The 19,103-nt window shown below is 41.2% G+C and overlaps 1 protein-coding gene across 1 annotated transcript; it reads left to right on the top strand.

Moving 5' to 3' along the window:
* Positions 1–241: 241 nt before the first annotated feature.
* On the top strand, positions 242–17,576 carry LOC119976387 (myelin protein zero-like protein 1). The gene is made up of 8 exons (XM_038816892.1): positions 242–347; positions 467–536; positions 3,972–4,298; positions 4,627–4,761; positions 7,178–7,196; positions 7,317–7,351; positions 12,682–12,725; positions 15,555–17,576. Exons 2-8 carry the CDS (start codon positions 476–478, stop codon positions 15,639–15,641), a joined length of 708 nt encoding a protein of 235 aa, XP_038672820.1. The 5' UTR covers positions 242–347; positions 467–475; the 3' UTR covers positions 15,642–17,576.
* The last annotated feature ends 1,527 nt before the right edge of the window (positions 17,577–19,103 follow it).

Here is a 19,103-nt window from a genome sequence, read left to right as displayed (position 1 = left end):
ATGAAGTGACAGTTGGGTGCTGACAAGTGTGCAATTTTAAAAATCAGAGTGCACTGAACGGGTGGTTTTGTCTGAGCCGGGGAGAGGGGTGGGGGGGGGGGGGGGGGGGGTCTTAAGAGGTTCCATGGATTTGATAGCCCGTGCTAAACTATATAGAAAGGGGCATAAAATTATATTTCCAGAGTTTGTTTTTGCTTTAGTTATGAGGATGTGAACTGGGGCGGATATGCATCTTGCCATCTTACTTCTTCCTTTCTTCGCCAGGCTCGTTAATTTTGTTGACGTCTGACATCCTGTCAGATGTGGGCTTTTCAGTTCAGCCATATACTACAAACCCAAATTGCAAGGTTACTGGCAAACCGCGGTTCAGGCGTGCTGTAAAGCACAATGTTATCTCACGCTAAAGGCTGATCTTATCGCAAACTGCCTTTCGACTAACGAAATTTGTTTTCCTGTCTCAATGCAGTCCGTAACAATGGCGGCAGAACGGTGGGCGACAACCTCTCTTTTTCTCCTGATTTCAAGTTGTACAACCGGTAAGTGAATAGTCACGCTCTGATTGTTTAAATATTCTAAGAACGTCGTGACCATTAATCAGACTAAGTAAACGATGGCGTGCATTTTTAAAACACTAGAGAAGTAGGCATTAATACCTTTCTATATTGTCTAAGCAGAGGAAGAAAAAAACATGAGTTGCAATAATAGAATGTTTAGAATGATACACAACCGCCAATTTATGTTTAGTGTCAAGTTTTTATTCAAATTTAAGTTTTGCAAAGCATTGCCAGTGAAAGTACTCAAATACAGACGCCTGGTATTGAGCTGACCTGAACATTAGCCTGTGAATGAGTTGGCATGTTTCACCCGGTACCGTTGTAAATCTATAATAATGTGTTTGGAATGTTTATTGTGGCAAATGATTAAACCATGCAGTTACATTTCACTGATGTGTTTCCTGGTCATTCACTAAAGAAATTCCTTGACGTGTTACCAGCGCATAACTATAAAATCAAATGTCAGCATTTTTGCAAAGTGTGTTTGTGGTCACCACAAATGAAGGATCCATCCAACGAGTAACTGCTGAACCATTTAGCCATTCAATCCACAATATTACCGATGTGCATTTCTGATAATCCTCAATCCTTAATTGTTGAAAAGAGCCTCCTTGAAGTTCAAGACGTCTTTTCCTTCCACTACATTTGCCAGTAAAATGCCACCCGGAGTAACTAAATTCTTCTCGCATTTACAATTGTTCTGCTATTTTCATTTGAAAATGAATCAACCTTAAATCCTACATTCCCGTACCAGCCTCCCCGGACAGGCGCCGGAATGTGGAGACTAGGGGCTTTTCACAGTAACTTCATTGAAGCCTACTCGTGCCAATAAGCGATTTTCATTTTTTTTCAACCGTAGACAAACTGACTCCAATTTGCCCAGTTATTTTATAACTTCAAACCAAAGGCAGCACGGTGGCCTAGTGGTTAGCACAACCGCCTCACGGCGCTGAGGTCCCAGGTTCGATCCCGGCTCTGGGTCACTGCCCGTGTGGAGTTTGCGCATTGTCCCCGTGTTTCTGTGGGTTTCACCCCCACAACCCAAAAATGTGCCCTCCCACAGTCCAAAGATGTGCGGGTTAGGTGGATTGGCCATGCTAAATTGCCCGTAGTGTCCTAATTAAAGTAAGGTTAAGGGGGGGGGGTTGTTGGGTTACGGGTATAGGGTGGATACGTGGGTTTGAGTAGGGTGATCATGGCTCGGCACAACATTGAGGGCTGAAGGGCCTGTTCTGTGCTGTACTGTTCTATGTTCTAGGTGGATTGGCCACGCTAAATTGCCCCTTAATTGGAAAAAATAATTGGGTAATCTAAATTTATTTGAAAAAATAACTTCAAATCATTTTACCTTTTTAGATAGTCTTATCAATAGTTATCGATAGATCCTCAAAAGTAATTCTGTGCAATTCAGGGATTAAACGTGCAGGTCTTCTCTGTACTTCTTCTGATGTCTGGCCATGCTGGTGGAAACAGTGACACACGCAGAACCCACAATATAACTCACCGGGCAAGATATAGTTTTAAACTAGACAATCAAGCATTATTTGTTTTGCCTCTTGGATTACAGCCAAATTGATACATACTTTCAACAGATGATTATTGTAAATGATAAAATTAACTGGAAGTTACAGAGTTACTCTTTCTAATAATCTTCTACTCTAATATTTAAGGTTAACATCAAGACATTTCTTTATTTAACTAAACATGCAGTGAAATGTACAATTGAGAACAGTGACTACAATACTTTGTTGCTTATCATGGAAGAAAATCTTTCGTGGAGACAGAAACATTATAGTCACAAATTTCGGGTACGGATCAGAAAGAAAAGTGGTTTGATGGTTAATTGAATTCATCATAATGTTCATTATATTGCTTTGATAATATGACATACAGCCTAAAATCCATAAATTTCATCCGCTGTTCAACCACATATGAATACCTTAATCTAGGGAATTAAGGTGAAAACTACAAATGAAGACTCTTATAGAATGATCGCATTTTTAGCGGCCACATCCGACATATTTATAGATAATTTTTCTTTGAGGTGAGCAGCTGAGGGAAGAAAATAATGATGCCAAATAGGGATAGCGCTCGAGATCGTAATCTCTAAATCTAGGATGTAAATGAAATTCGGTTATTTATGGGCATAGTGTGGAAATGGTATAATTGTATATATATATATATTGTAGAATTTACAGTGCAGAAGGAGGCCATTTGGCCCTTCAAGCCTGCACCGGCCCTTGGAAAGAGCACCCTACCCTACTTAAGAGCCCACTCCACCGCCCTTTCCCTGTAACCCAGCAACCCCACTTCACCATTTTGGACATTAAGAGCAATTTTAACATGGACAATCCACCCAACCTGCGCATCTTTGGACTGTGGGAGGAAACTGGAGCACCAGGAGGAAACCCAAGCAGGCACTGGAAGAACGTGTAGACTCCACACAGACAGTGACCCAAGCCGGGATTCGAACCTGGGGCACTGGAGCTGTGAAGCAACTGTGCTACCTCCTGTGCTATCGTGCTGCCCACCAATATATATATATACCTGAATACATTTGAGGCAATGCTTAGTTTCTCTGAATTTATGATGTGGATAGTGCTCAATGATTTACTCTATCGATAGTTTCACGAACGCAATATATTAATAGCGAATGCCAGCATCTCATGTCATATTATGGCTCTCTGCATTAAGGAAACGCATTTTCTTATAATTCCCTAATATGAAAATCAAAGACGCCGGAAGGGTAAATATGTATTGAATTGATTTATTACTTCTAATATTAATGAGGAGGGGCTCAAAATTGTCTTTTTTGTTTTCTTTCCATTATTTTCTCTCTACACCTTTCATTCTTTATTTCTTTCTCCAATGCTTTCTCCCCTATGCTTGTATCATACTTATAATAATTTATTCCGAATTGAATGACAACGTACAGTTGAATTCAATGAAAGTATAATCTGAGGTTGCATTTCCTGCAACTAAAAACTTCTCAAAGTATTTCACGGCCAGTGAATGACAACTGAACTATAATATTTGTTGCTCGATAGACCAGTGCACCAAATGCTTTGGTGATACTAAGATTCTTCAATTATAATGATCTCAACACTTCGCAAGTTGACTTGGGGTATTTTTTCACTGAACAAATATTCGCTGTTGCACCGGGTGCACGTTTCTTCTCCTTTGGTGGAGGGGGTGGGGGGGGGGGGGGGTGCAGAGGGGGTGGAGGGGGTGGAGGCATTCGCTTACTTACCGCATTAAACTCTTCATATAATAATATTTGCATTTGCAAACTTTGAACTTACAACCATTTTAGTCGCAGGCAAGAGTGCGAGCTTTAAACCAGATTGACCATGCCTATTTGGCAATACTGTGTTAGTTAGATTAGTTAATTAATACTGTTTCTTTGTGCACCACTAGGTATGGAGGCCGTTATTTCTCGCGTGATGCAAACGCCCGCTTCAATTCATTTATTGCAAGGCGGCAATGTGACCTTGAATTGCAGTTTTCGTTTAGACGGCTTGGGGACGTACAGCTGGAGAAGGGATGACAGTCCCATTGACTTTGATTCTCCAAGGTACAAGCAAAGAATTATAAAAGCTGACCAGAAGGCTTTCAAGTCGAGGAAGGATGCATCTATCCACATTAAGCACATGACTGAATGCGACTCTGGTATATATTACTGTGAGATTGAAATGCTGGGGAAACAGAAGCAGACAGGCAATGGAACCTTGGTCACCGTAGAACGTATGTTAACCTAACCATACGGCATTGCAGTATTGTCCCCTGATTTAAAACGTCCCCTCATTCTTTCCTCCATGCTTTAGTTACTCTGCTTTCGTGTAACCCTTTATCTGTCTGTGTTTTTTGAACCTTTCCAAACTTTCTGCGCATGCGTATTTCAATTTCACTCTCTCCCCTTGCCCATCTTACCTGTATGTTTTTGCCTTTCTCCCCACGTGCTTGTCTCCCTATTTATTTCTAAACCTGTCCCCTTATAGCGCTGCTTTCTTTGCTGTTGTTCCTTCGATGAGAATTTATGAAGAAATCTCTTACGTTTTCTTTCCTTCTGCAGATGTTTGCGACAAATCACGTCCTTTAAATAACTTTACGTTCGACTGGATGTGGATTGCAGTGGCAGGGGGTGTCGCGTTGCTTGTTACTCTGGCACTGCTGGTGGTGATAATAGTTCTTACTCGACGTAACAAAGGTATTTAAAATATTGAAAATTATATCCATGCCATGAAATATTAATTTTACCCTGTCTCATGCTTCACAGTGCAAAAATATAATTACAGTGCAATGCACATTTTCGCAAATTGGAAGTGAATGCTCAATAGATTTTGCATTTTCTAGTGAATATAGCATGTATGACACACATGGTTTTCATAGTTGGAGTGTGCGAACAATTCTGGTCTCCATATTTTTAAAAAACAAAGGCACATAGCCTTTGTAGAAGGCGCAATGAATAATATTTACTCAGATGAAGTTATGTCATTCCATTACTTGAGTGATGTGTCAAAAGACAGCTCCCTGGCTCATTGTCTGTTGATTCTCCATCCTCAGGCATCTCCTGTACAGTTTGTTTTTCCAGTGAGCTTTTGTCATTGTCTTCCACTCTCAGAGGTAGGATGAAGAGGCAGGTCATAAGTCCTCCTCAGCTGTGCGTGGAATCGATTCCACGCTGTTGTTGCTGGTCGGAAGTACACTATTTGGCTATCTAAGCTAAACACTCCTCTTCAGTACTTATTCCGCGTCGGAATAATTGAAGAGGCAGGAGCTGATTTATAAAGTCATGGCAGACGGTCGCATCATGATGATGACAGCAATCTAGTAATTCAAAGACCAAAATTAATACTCGGGACGATCTCCTATCAAGGCATCTGGTGGAATTAAAATGTAATGAATAATTCCGAAATAAAAATGTACTCCAAGTGATGATAACTACGAAAGTATCACCAATTCTCATAAAACCCATTTGGTTCACTTACGTCTTTCCGGGAAGGAAATCTGCCTTCCTCACGGTCTACGCTAAACACAACCTCAGAACCATAATTGCTGATTCCTAACTCCCATCTGAAGTGACCTAACACGCCTCTCAGTTCAAGACCAATTGGGATGATTGTAAGTGCCAGCGACGTAAATGGGGCAGCACAGTGGTTAAAACTGTTGCTTCACAGCTCCAGGGTTCCAGGTTCGTTTCCCGGCTTGAGTCACTGTCTGTGCGGAGTCTACACATTCTCGCCGTGTCTGTATGGGTTTCCTCTGGGTGTTCCAGTTTCCTCCCACAGTCCAAAGATGTGTAGGCTATATGCATTGGCCATGCTAAATTGGCCGCACTGTCCAAAAAGGTTCGGTGGTGTTACTGGGTTGCGGGAATAGAGGTGTGGGCTTTAGGGTGTTGTTTCTAAGGGCCCATGCCGAATGGCCTCCTTCTCCACTATTAAGTCTGTAAATTCTGACGGTCAAATCTCATGAAAGAATAAAGAAAAAATATTGTCAAAGCTATTGATAAGTGAAAATATAAAGATGTAGCATAGGCTATTGATGGTACGAATCAGAATTGCGGGCAATTAATATAAAATGGTCACTAATAAATTAAATCGTGAAATCATGTGAAACCGCTTTACTCAGGGTGCGGTTAGGATCTGAAACTTATTGCCACAAAATGTAATTGATTCGACTAGCATAGAAACGTTTAAGGTGAAACTAGAGAAACACATGAGATGCAAAGAAATATCAAAAAGCGTTGATGGGGTTAGATGAAGAAGGGTTTGAAGAGGTCTTTGTGGGGCATAACTAACAAGCGTGAAGTTGTAGGGTTGAAATGTTTGTTTCTGCGTTGCAACAGCACGCAATTTTCGAATGAGTCATTTGTAAAACATGTATTATTTTATGAGATCGCATGACCAGCATTTGTTGCCCGTACATCATCACCTGGCAACTGCTTGACCATTTCTGTGGGCAGTTAAGAGTCAGCCATATTATTGCGGGTCTGGACTCAGGTGTAACCCAAGCAGGGCAAGGGCGATGGAGTTTCTTCCGTAAAGTGCATCAGTGAACCAGATGGGGTCTTACACCAATCGACATTAGGTTTCATGATCACCATTACTGAAACTAGCTTTCACTCCAGACTTATTATTAGCTCAGTTTAAATTGTAGCAGCAACTGAGCTGCCATGGTGGGATTTGAATTCCCGCATAGAATTAGCCTGGGTCTCTAGATTGCTAGTCCAGTAACTACTGTAGTAGTATTAATATGCAAAGGTACTTTTTTACTTTTCAGAGAAATATAAGCTGTATTAATAAGTTAATCTTGTTTAATACTGTAACGTGTTCCAAGCAGCATGTGCAAGCGGAAAATGAAAAGACAAAAAGTAAGATTAAAAAAATAAACGAAAATACATTGGGAACACCGATATTATGACTAAGATCCAATTGTTAATTCACCATTTATAAGAACAAGCACATTTAAAGTAAGTCCGACTCAGCAGCGGCACATGTGCATTTGGAGGATTTCCATAATTTTGAGTTTGTATTGTAGTCAATCATTGTTTTGCCATATTAATCATCACTATAAATAACAATATTAACCACAATTACATTTAATCATTTTCTTATTTACAGCTTACGCTTTACTGGTCAGGTAAGCCGATCAACAGTTCCTTGTCGATTTGTAATAATGTCATGATTCATTCTAACCCTTTACACAAGATGAAAAATTAGAGCCAGGTACACATTTGCTAAATACCTTCTTATTCTGCAGAGAATGTTCCTCTTTCGATTGCACAAAAGAAACAGGTAAGGGATCTCCATCTTTATTTGGTTTACTCAAGAGATTGCCAGCGGCTTGTATTTAAGATAAAGAATCTGCGGTGTTTGTATGTGTGATTGCGTGTGTGTGCCTATCTGTCAGTGTATATTTATTTCTGTGTGTGTGTGTTTTTGTGAGTTTGTTTGCCTGCGCTCCTGTGTGCGTACTTGTTCCTGTGCGCGTTTGTGTGTGTTTTTGTTTTTGTGAGGGTTCATGTGTGCGTGCGCACGCACGTGATTGTGTCTCGGTTTGTCCTTACTCAGGGCAGCAAGGAACATTTGCGCCATCCTTTTAATCTGAAAATAAATAATGTTCCAAACACATCAGAATTGAATGACAGACCAATAAAATTATCGAATTTCAACCTTGGGTGTAGCTGAAAAGATTCAGCAAAAATAGATTGTTTCAACATAAAAGTTACTTAATTAGCTCAGGGTGTTTCTGAGAAATAATTTCTTGACCTACAAAGGGATCAGAAGTGAAATTTGGAAAGTTGAGGTGAACACACCCCATCGAATTAACCATAAAATCCAATGCATTTTGTCACTCAGGCTGACTGACAAATTCCCTCAACATTGTTGTAACATTTTGGAGTCATGCCGCTCAACCGCATTTTCTGCGGTATTGTTAAAGTAAACTGTTTTTATCTTGAACGGGCAAAAAAGAGTACATTTCAGAAGTAGCAAAGGGTTAGAACATATTCTATGTGATATCATAGAATGTACATTGCAGAAGGAGGCCTTTCGAGTCTGCACCGGCTCTTGGAAAGAGCACCCTACCCCCTACCCAAGGTCAACACCTCCACTGTATCCCCATAACTCAGTGACCCAACACTAAGGGCAATTTTGGACACTAAGGGCAATTTTATCAGGCCAATCCACCTAACCCACACATCTTTGGACTGTGGGAGTAAACCGGAGCACCCGGAGGAAACCCACGCACACACGGGGAGGATGTGCAGACTCCGCACAGACAGTGACCCAAGCTGGAATCGAACCTGGGACCCTGGAGCTGTGAAGCGATTGTGCTATCCTCAATGCTACCGTGCTGCCCTATTGGGTTGGGTGGGGTTACTGCGTTATGGGGTTATGGGGATTGGGTGGAGTTGTTGACCTTGGGTAGGGTGCTCTTTCCAAGATCCGGTGCAGACTCGATGGGCTGAATGGCCTCCTTCTGCACTGTAAATTCTATGATTCTGATTCATAATAACATAAAAAATGTGAGCCAGAGTAAGGCCAGCCGACTCCTTGAGCCTCTTCCACTGTTCAGTATGGTGGCTGGTCTGCTGGCTGAACCACATTGCCATGTCGTGAACAGTCGTAGTATTCGTAGTTTGTTAAAATTATCAAAAACCCTTCTGGTTAATTTCAGCTTTCCAGGCAAAACCAGAAAGAAATGTATATCATAAAGTAAACATTGTGTTTATATTAGTGTACTGAAAACACAATTTGTACGGTCAGCATATGCTAATCGAAAATGCACTGATCAAAACACTTTCATTTCTGTTAATGGTAATAACGGACGTTACAAAGAGTTAAACTCCCGTCGTCCTGTAAAGCAGCAGAACATAACATGGCAGTGAGTAGATGCACATTTAAAGAACAATCATTTATTGTCACAAGTAGGCTTCAATAAAGTTACTGTGTAAAGCCGTTCACCACGTTCTATGGCCTGTTTGGGGTGGCCGGTGCGGGACTTGAACCCGCACTGCTGACATTACTCTGCATTACAAGCCAGCTCTTTAGCCCACTGTGCTAAACGAGCCTCAACGTTCTTAAGGCGCATTCAATCAAAACAATATCTGTCCGTCAAGTTCGATCTCTAATACTTGCTGTCGGATCAGATTTTGAAAATATATATAATCTATTTTACTCTTCTCGTACTTAATAAAAGACGATGTGCAGAGCTGTTTTGCACCACTTGCTTGCTGGAAAGAGTTAATTAGACATTCTTACTCGGAATTTAGGCACGATCCTTCTCTGTAGCTACTTTATATCCCTAGTATAAACTACTGCTGGCCAGCTATCTTCCTCTCTGTCGCTGCGATCCGTGCTATTGTGCTTCTATTTCTAACCGCTTCTGCTTATTCTCTAAAATAAGCAAAATACAGCGCATTTTGGAATCTGAAACAAGAACAGAGGAAGCTGGAAAAAAAGTCAGCAGGCCTACCAGCATCTATCAGGCGAGAAACTTCCCCTTCTCTTATATGGGTAACAGCCAATGACTATGAGGCCCAACAAGACATGTATCTGTGACAGACTATATTGTATCCCAGTGAGGCCTTTCCTATGTAGCTGTGCCTACATTGTTTTCGCTTCTTTGCACAGGTATCAGCAGCATAGCTCAATTTTTACTGCGTGGCATATATTCGGTACCCGAATATCCCTTAATCTTTATCTTTCCCTTAATTTCACAGTTTTAGTTGTCATTGTGTATGATGCACCAATGTCAGCTGCTGCATCACAAGCTCGCACAAGTGGCGGGATTCTCCATCGACTAATGCCAAAATCAAGAAACGCAATTGGGCAGAGAATCCGTTACCCCACTGAAATCGCAGCGGATGCTGATTTGACATAAAAGCAAGACGATGCCAATGTGACAAACCAAATATGAAAGGAAAATGAAATTAAAATCGCTTATTGTCACAAGTAGGCTTCAAATGAAGTTACTGTGAAAAGCCCATAGTCGCCACATTCCGGCGCCATTTCGGGGAGGCTTATACGGGAATGAGTGCAATGAAATCCTTTAATTGTGATTTGCTACATTCAGACATCATGCAGTGTCTTTAAATAGCTGAGATAGGGAAACATACACTGTATTGCATCCTTTTTTCTATTGAGTAACAGACGTAATCCTTTCAACCTTGGCTTTTTCTACAATTCGTTAATGAAAGCACAAAATCTTTATTCATTTTTAGTCACACTTCTTTGGGTGTAACTTCATGGAGAGCCATCTTGCCAGCACCAAGAACAGGGGGCCCGATAATGATGATGGGCGGGCCCCTCACTGAAAGCAAGCTGAGTGGGTAGAGGAACTCTGGGGGATAGTCAAGGTGGAATGGAGAGTCGCAAGTGATATCTTTGTGAAGGGCCGGCTCGTGTCTTCCTGCGGCTTGCTCCCCCTTGCTATTATCCAGTCCCTCCAGTGGGAATAGTTGCCCGCAACTGATTCAATACTGGCGGCGGTGAAGCTGTTAGACTATCCTTAAGTGGCAATTTTAGTGTCTTAATTGGCTTCTGCACCGGGCAAAGCTTCCACCATGTACAAAGGCCACCTCTGCGTCAGCATTAAGATTTTCCCACTGTCTTTGCTGATGCATTACAGTATGTGAGCGCAATTTTGAAGAAGAGGCCCAGACTTCTTCTGGTTTGAAGAAGACGAACCAGGCACTCCTACAAAATACTACATAATGGACGGGATTCTCCATCCGCCAGATCACCCTTTTCCTTGGCTCACCATTCGCTGGCGGCGGGATTATATCTTCCCGCCGCTTGCCTTGGGACTTTTCCATCAAAGCCACACCAGTCAGCTGGAAAAAAGCAGGCCGTGGTATACTTTTGACCGGAGCAGTGAATACCAGTCGCTCATTCTCTCAATATCCTATTGTATTAGTGGCAAACTTTGGGCTGTACGGCTATCAGAGTCATTAGGATTCTCTTTTCGCTAGCAACACACCCCAGCCCTTAGGTTTCCCAGTGATATGGGGTGGTTTCAATGCAAAATTCGCATTGACAAGCGGCGGGAGGATAGACCCCGTCGCCGCCGAGAAACAAGCGGCTTTGGGGCCGTGAATGCAGCCTCAGGTTTCAAATGTGTTAGGACAAAATAAGTTAACAGACACAAATCACACATATAATTTGCGTATCATCAGCCGCTGATGAGTAAAGTTGGCCAAATTGCACCCTGACATATTGAACAATAAAGCTTCCTCGCTATTAGGTAGCTGCAGTCCCAATACACTATGAGATAACACAGGAATTAGGAGCAGAAGTAGGCAATTCGGCCCTTCGAACCTGCTCCATCATTCAATCAGATCACGTTTGCTCTTTCTGGTCTCGAATCCACCTCTCTACCTGTCCCCCATAGCCCAATAACACGTTGTTTAAAAAAATCAGAACTATATCTATCTCCTTCTTCAAACCATTTAATGACTCAGATTCCCTCGCACGATGGGGCAGAGACTTCCAAAAATTCACCATCCTCAGCGAGAAGTCTAAATCTACTGCCCCGCAACCTAATCTGAAACCTCTCGTTCTAGATTGCCCTTCCAGGGAGAACATTTGGTTTACGTTTACTTTCACAATCTCTTTTAGTATTTTATCTACCTCACACCGATCCCCTCTCATCCTTTTAAACTCCAGCGAGTATAAGTCGAAATTGTTTAATCTCTCCTCATATGTCAACCCTTTCATCCCTGGAATCAATCTGATGAAGCTCCTCTGAACTACCTCCAATACCACCACACCCTTCCTCAAATAAGGAGGCCAAAAGTGGGTACAATACTCCAAACGTGGTCTCACCAACACCCTATATAGTTGCAACATTTCTCTACTTTTATACTCCAGTCCTTTTGCAATAAACGCTAATGTTCAACTTGTCTTTTTAATTACATACTTTACCTGAGTACCGACTTTCTGCGATTCATGATAAAGACACCCAGGTCCTTCTGCCCGGACGCATATTGAATCTACTTTACATTTCGATAATTATTTACCTTTATATTGTTTCTGCCAAAATGGATAACCTCACGCTTACTCACATTAAACTCCATCTGCCAAATGTTGGTCCATTCTCTTAGCCTATCTGTGCTGTACTGTCCTATGTTCTATATTTTGTTCCTCTTCACTGTCTGCTTTCCCACCTGTTTTGGTATCAATCGCAGATTTTGCTATGTTACACTAGTCCCTGCTTGCAGATTATTTATAAAACGAAAAAGGGATCAAAATGGCAAAAATACGAGATTAAATTAAATCTAAATTCCACAACTGGACTAGTATATACGTATTTATGTGATAGCAAAGCCTTTTTGGACGTCCAAAGGTTGTGGCAAGACTTCAAATTCTTCCTTAAATTTGATTTTAAGCATCTAGCAGGTGAATTGGCCATGCCTTCCAGCATGCATGCAAAGTTCATTAACAGACAGGCTGATTCCATTCGCAGCCCCCAACATAATTTGAACGCCACCTACGTTTGGTCTATAAATCTACACGTGACTGCATTTTGAGAATGAAAATATTTCGTCACCCAAAATATCAGATATGTTTTACGTTATTTTCCTCGAACAATCATTAACTTTATTTCTCCTTTCCCAAAACAGAACCACCACAGAGAAAAAAAAGGCGCAATCCTGCCCCACATCAGGTACATGCGGGTCTGTCTATGTAGTTGCACTGGTTGTTACGTATGAAGTGTGATTTAACTTTACAGGCACATATATATTGCAATTACATTGATTATATCAAAATACTTCTCAAAAACGGATCAAGTAAAGCCACTGAACTGACGTACAGACATTTCTGAGCAACGTGTCATCAAAGGGCAAGAAAAGAAGGAGGGTTAGAGCAGCAAACGGTTTCGGGTAGATCATAACTAATTTTCTTCCAAATTTGCAGTAGTCATGGCCTTTAATTGGAATTACTACATATTCATGAACTCTGACCGTTCACCAGTGAACAGTACTGTCATACCTGGCAGAGGGTGGGCAACCTCAATTGGTGATAGGGAATCGGTAACTCGTTTTGCACATCACCCGCTTTGAGTCTATGATCCGAATTCTTCCCTATTTTCTGTCCTGCTTCCGGAGCTATTGATTAAAAATATTTCAAGTCTGCTGCAACGATCTGCCAAGAAAAAGCATTCCAACTATAGCCTGCAAAGTACTCAAAGGTCAATGCTAAACGGTAGGGCACTTTCGAAACGCCGAAAATACTTTCACCCGCAACACGCAATTATATAGCTGCAGTTGCGTAAACCTGGCCATGCTCTCCACTAAGTCTCACGGGGATAGAAGCAAAGCTCTGGTTTAATTATATATATTTTTGAGATCTTTCGGAATTACTTAGTAATGAAAGTATGATTGAGATTCAATTTATCTCCAACCTCCCTCGTGACTTAAGATGTATTTTAATTTAAAACGTAGGGATTGATGGTGGGGCTAGGATTGACTCAAAATCTAGCAGAGCCGAGCCCGGCATCTAACTTACTGCTCCTATCACATCGGAATTACACGTAGTATGGAGGAACAATGCCGACCTGCCCTTGGCCTACTAAGGCACTTAAGTGACGCATGCGCTCATCCAGCCACTGCTGCTCATGATATGGGAGGTCCCACCTCAGTTGGAAAGCCTGGATGCGGAAGCGGCATGGGATGACGCCGGGAAGGCCATGGTAGAAATCACTTTTTTTCCATCGCTTCGAGGTCATCTTCCCTTTAATTCTTCTTCCCTGGTCACATCCACCACATCCCTCACTAGGGGACTGACAACCGGGCAGCGCGACCCGTATTTCCTAGGCTCTTGATGGCTGGACTGCATGTAGTCCCAAAAATGGACATCACCCCTGTTGCACTGCTGGGTCTCCAGGTCAATCTAATTTGCCCACAGCTTCCTGAATTGGGACATACTGACACTTGTGCAAAGATGACTGGTTTGCACATTCAGGGACAAATTAAAATTGAAAAACTCCTTCCCCAAAGATATATTTTGCCCCGGTAAAGGGTAAATCACACAAGACCATAAGATTATAAGACATAGGAGCAAAAGTAGGAAATTCAGCCCATCGAGTTCGCTCTTTAATTCAATGAGATCTTGACTGATTTGATATGATAATTCTCAATTCCAGTTTCCCGTATTGCCCTCATAACCGTTAACACCCTTTCTGACTAAAAGTCTGTGATTCTCAGCTTTGAGCAGACTTAACAACCTAGTCTCCACAGTTGTCTGCAGTAAAGAATTGACAGTCACCACCATCTGAGAAAATAAATTCCTCCTAATTTCTGTCTTAAATAGGCGATTCCTTACTCTGAGATCATGCCCTCTGGTCCTACGCTCCCACAACGGGAAACATACTCTCCGTATATACCCCGGCAAGCCCCTTGAGAATTATACATGTTTCAATAAGTTCACCTCTCATTCTTCCAAACACGAGTGAGTACAGGCCCAACCTACTCAATCTAGCCTCATAGGAAAATTCCGCCATACTTGGGATGAACCTAGTTGACCTTCTCAGAACTGCCTTCAATGCCGGTATATTTTCCTTAGAAAAGGGGACCAAATCAGTTCCCTTGATCCCGGTAGAATACAGTTTGCTTTGCAATACTCACGAAGTTAATCTGTTTGGTACTTTCTCCCAAGCTAATGGGGCTCTATCGAAATTGTTTATAAAACAGCGATTGTTCTTCGGGAGCTTTCTACATAACGATAATCTGTATACTGATGTGGCTGAGACCTGTAAATGCAGTGTAACCATAGCTCTATAATATAATGTAGAATTATGTTAAAATGATTTTATTCTGATTGCTGCCCCTTTCCTTTGAAGGCTATTTCTTTAATTTAATCAGACAAGTACCGTCATTATCACTTTTCTCTTTAACTCCATACCATGTCCTATACCTGATGTGTGCATGCTTGTTGTTGGAACAGCAATGACACTAGGTACGGCCATAATATTTACTACATCATCGAAGAAATTTGAAATTGCTAAAGAAAAGAAGAAACATGCTACCGTAGCTTTTCGTCTTGAATTCGTAAGGAGAGCTACCTATGATAAGCCAGCAGTACAGGGAACAGCTATTTATATTGCATGAGAAGAGAATGCTTTCTGGTTGGCACCTGATTGCTAACCAACCCGCATCATTTCTTGATGCAGTATAAATAGTTGTTCTTTTTACTGTTGGTTTATCTTACGTAGCTATCCTGATGAGTGATGGACAAAAAGCTTCTATAATATATCGCTTTTTCCAGCGACACATGTTCTATACTATCAAAGCATTAAGTGTTAAATTCTGCAATCGTCTCACATAGGCTCAATTTTGGACACCATAATTTCAGCTGGATGCAAGTTAAAACTGGTTCTGAAGGAAAGTAAATTGTCAAGGTTATATAACACAACCCCTTGCTCTATAAAATAAAATAAAGCCTTCTTTCTACCGTGTGGCTGACCAACATAATGTTCGTGTCCTTTCTCCAAAAGCAGGACGATAGTTACCTTCACTGTCATGGTAATGAAGCCAAAGTGAAGAATAAACGCCCGCTACCGCCAAGGAGGAACATGCAGTAGACAGCATTCTTTGATTATTATGGCGTTTCTGTTTCACGACTGCCTTATCAAAACAACTGTAAGATAAAAAAAACTACTTTTACCTTTTCAATTTTACGTGGTACTATTTTTTGATCGTTGATGTAGAATACACGTTTTATGAAATTCCAAATATATGACTTTGCTTCTTTTTCAACTAGAGTCTTTCTTTGAGGTTGCTGTTGCCGTTGTGCAGTCTCTCTCTCTCTATATATATATATATTATTGAGAATTATTATTAATACGGTTCATTGCAATGAAAAGCTGCAGTCCCCTGAAATGCTTTCGAGTAGCGAAATATCCGCAGAGCATGTAGAAAACGTCTGGTTCTGAATGGCACGATAAATCACAAATGCCTGGGTCTGTTTCCATAGCTAGTCTCCGTTGGAACAAACCGATAAACACTTCATCTTGAAAAGCCACATCAGGCATGGCTGGCCAGGAGACTCTCACAGGTGCATCAAAGGGATTCACAGTTTGGCTGCGTTACTAATGCACCTTTTGTGCCTTTCATATCCTGGAGTGAGTCTCGATTCCAGGGATTAGATCTCAGGAACGTTATCCGTTGCGACACAAGACCTTCCGAGAGTAAGCTTACCCGTCTTTTAATTCAATTATTCGTGCTTGTGTTTTATCGATATCACCTTGTCAATTTCTTCTGTAAGTTTACTTGGCTATTCTTACGACACAACTCGAAGTTTTATTTTTCTTCCCTGCGCTTTTAGTTTCAATTGCAGGTATATGACCTAACGCTTTAAAAATATTTTTTTTTATCACAAGCTTAGAACGGAGTGGTGCTTGTATTCTCTCCGTTGATCCAAATTCCCACTTTCCAAATTCATTTAAAACTTTGGCGTCATCTAAACACCTTCCCTGAATTTGTTAAACTACTGTATAGTTCAGTACTTTGCAATAGTTTCAATCTGCACTTATGTTTCCCAGTGATAAACCTGGCTGTCACCTATCTGTTTTGCTTTATAATTGCTGTTTTTAGGTGACATAGGGGATATGTACAGACAGCTCCCAGATCCGAATCCAATGGGTTACAATCCTGCCCGCAGTTGACATGATAAAATGTTCCATACCCCAAACCTTTACAAAGAAAACACTGATAATACCAAACAAAACTGGGGAAACATGTACATGTGAATACGTTGCGTCTAACCAGCAATTGGAATAATAAAATAGAGTAACAAGCATAATTGAACAGAAACAAAAACAGAAAATACTGGAGAATCTCAGCAGGTCTGAACGCCTCTTTAGAGAGAAAAGGGTGCTGGCGTTTCGAGTATGGATGACTATTTGTCACAGCCAACTTTGACAAAGAGTCATCCAGACTCGGAACGTTTGCTCCCTTTTCTCTCCACAGATGCTGGAATATCTGCTGAGATTGTCCTGTATTTTCTGTTTTTGTCTCAGATTCCAGCATCCGCAGTAATTTGCTTTTAAAATTGAAAATAATGTATGTGTGCACAAGTATCTCACTGTACACCGAACAATATTTTGGGCGGCATTAAAGAAACAAAATGTATTGAAACCAGGAAACGCCCCATTAGGATATGTATATATGTGCATTCGGTTAAGATAAATATGCATGTACTGACAAAACATGACAGATGGTTATGTTATATTTCTTACTATTTTAAAATTATTTCACATGCTAAATACCACGTGCTACATTTGACCAGAATTGTGTTTTTCATTTAAGTACAGATCTTTCTGTCGGGTAAATTCTTACAGATTTGTAATTAATAATCTGCACTACTTTTAAGTAAATGTATTATTATGCAAATAATTTTCACAATTTTAGAAATGCGACTGAAATACAAACTTAATCATATGAATCAGTTGCACACTTGCACAATTAGTAATATTTCTGCTCTTTTCAATAAAAGCGCATTTCAATTTTTGATTTTCAATTTCTGCGCATGAGATTTGTTGCTAAACAGTTAAATAACTATAACATAAATGGCAATAATAACTAATCTTGCTTCAGAGCTGCGGAATCATGTCTCAGAGAACTTTTCAAAACTGAATGATAAAAAACGAAATCCCTAGAATTAGGGAGCAGGGATGGAGGGAAGGCCAGAATAGATCCAAAATAGGTTCATTGACTTCTGTCAGGAAATACCACTGCTCATAATAGCCTTGAGGGATAGGTAATGATCGTCTAGGTTCACTAATGGAGGCAAAACTATGATGCCATACCTCCTGGAAAAGCATATTTGAAATGGGGAGTAACCTGTTTAAAACAGGTGGCACAGTGGTTAACACTGCAGTCCCAAAGCGCTACAGTCCTGGGATCAATTACGGCCTTGGGCGACTGTGTGGAGTTTGCACTTTCTCCTCGCGTCTGCGTGGGTGTTCTGCGGGTGCTCCAATTTCCCCTCACAGTCTAAAGAAGTGCAGATTAGGTATATTGGCCATGCTACATTCCCCCTTAGTATACAAACATGTCTAATTTATGTGGACTCCCGGCGATAGGCGTGGGCTTAGGTAGGGTGCTCTTTCAGAGGGTCGATGCTGACTCGATGGGCCAAATGGCCTCCTTCTGCACTCGACGAATTAGATTCTATATCAAGGTGCCTTCTGGTTTGGCTGCGTGCTCCTCACAGCTAATAACATCTTAGAGATGTATTTGGGAGTGTTTTTGTTTAAATAGCCTTTCAAAGGAAAGAAGGAGCAAAGTGTTAGAAATCATGGAGTGAGTTTCTCAAGATTGGGGCAGAGTCACTTAATAAATGTTCATGGTAATCTGATTCAGCATTCTGGTAAACATAGATATGGTCTGTGCTTGGTAGACTTATTGCTGTAAGAAATGTTGGGAATACAGACACATTTGGAGAACTTAGAAGAGATCATCTGACTCACTTCTGCCGGCTCAGCAATTCTGGAAAGACAAAATTTACCACAAGTGTTACGTGTGAAGTTATCCCTTTCCAGGAGTGCCGAATGATTTTTAAGAACCACTTGTTTGCAGTGTTGGCGGCTCATGTGGAACTTCTGAAACCACATACCGTCGGGGTCCGCCAGCTGCTGCTGTTTGTACTCATCGTTAGCTAGAGTTTTCCACTTGAAATATTTGATGTTGAAGCTTTCGTGTATCTTTTGGCAATCTCCTTGCATCGTGCTTTGGGCGCTCTTCTCATTACTTAGCACCGAATATCTCCCCATGTATCACATCCTTGGGGATGTGGCCATTTTCCATCCAACGCAAATGCCCAAGTCAGTGATGTGTTATGCAACTAATTTCCTTCATCTTTAATAATGGTGCTAAGGATGCGCAGTAAACACCAGATACAGTTGGATATGAGTCTTTGTTTTTGGAGGGTGTACATCGCCAGGTCTGCCTGCCTTACAGCAATGTGCAGAGGTTACTGGCCCTGTCGGTAAGCACATTCGTTCTGTGGTCAATTTGTTGTGTATCCATGCACTTTTTGTTAA

The sequence above is a fragment of the Scyliorhinus canicula genome, chromosome 13, assembly GCF_902713615.1.
Source record: "Scyliorhinus canicula chromosome 13, sScyCan1.1, whole genome shotgun sequence".
Classification (NCBI taxonomy): Eukaryota; Metazoa; Chordata; class Chondrichthyes; order Carcharhiniformes; family Scyliorhinidae; genus Scyliorhinus; species Scyliorhinus canicula.
Note: the sequence above shows the minus strand (reverse complement) of the source record. Positions and strands in the feature narration are given on the sequence as shown.

Excerpts from the sequence above, each read along its gene's own strand:
- LOC119976387 (XM_038816892.1), top strand. The coding sequence starts at position 476 with ATGGCGGCAGAACGGTGGGCGACAACCTCTCTTTTTCTCCTGATTTCA. Across the intron at positions 4,299-4,626 it reads AACCTTGGTCACCGTAGAAC|ATGTTTGCGACAAATCACGT; the intron begins GTATGTTAACCT and ends TTCCTTCTGCAG. Across the intron at positions 12,726-15,554 it reads GCAATCCTGCCCCACATCAG|CAGGACGATAGTTACCTTCA; the intron begins GTACATGCGGGT and ends TTTCTCCAAAAG.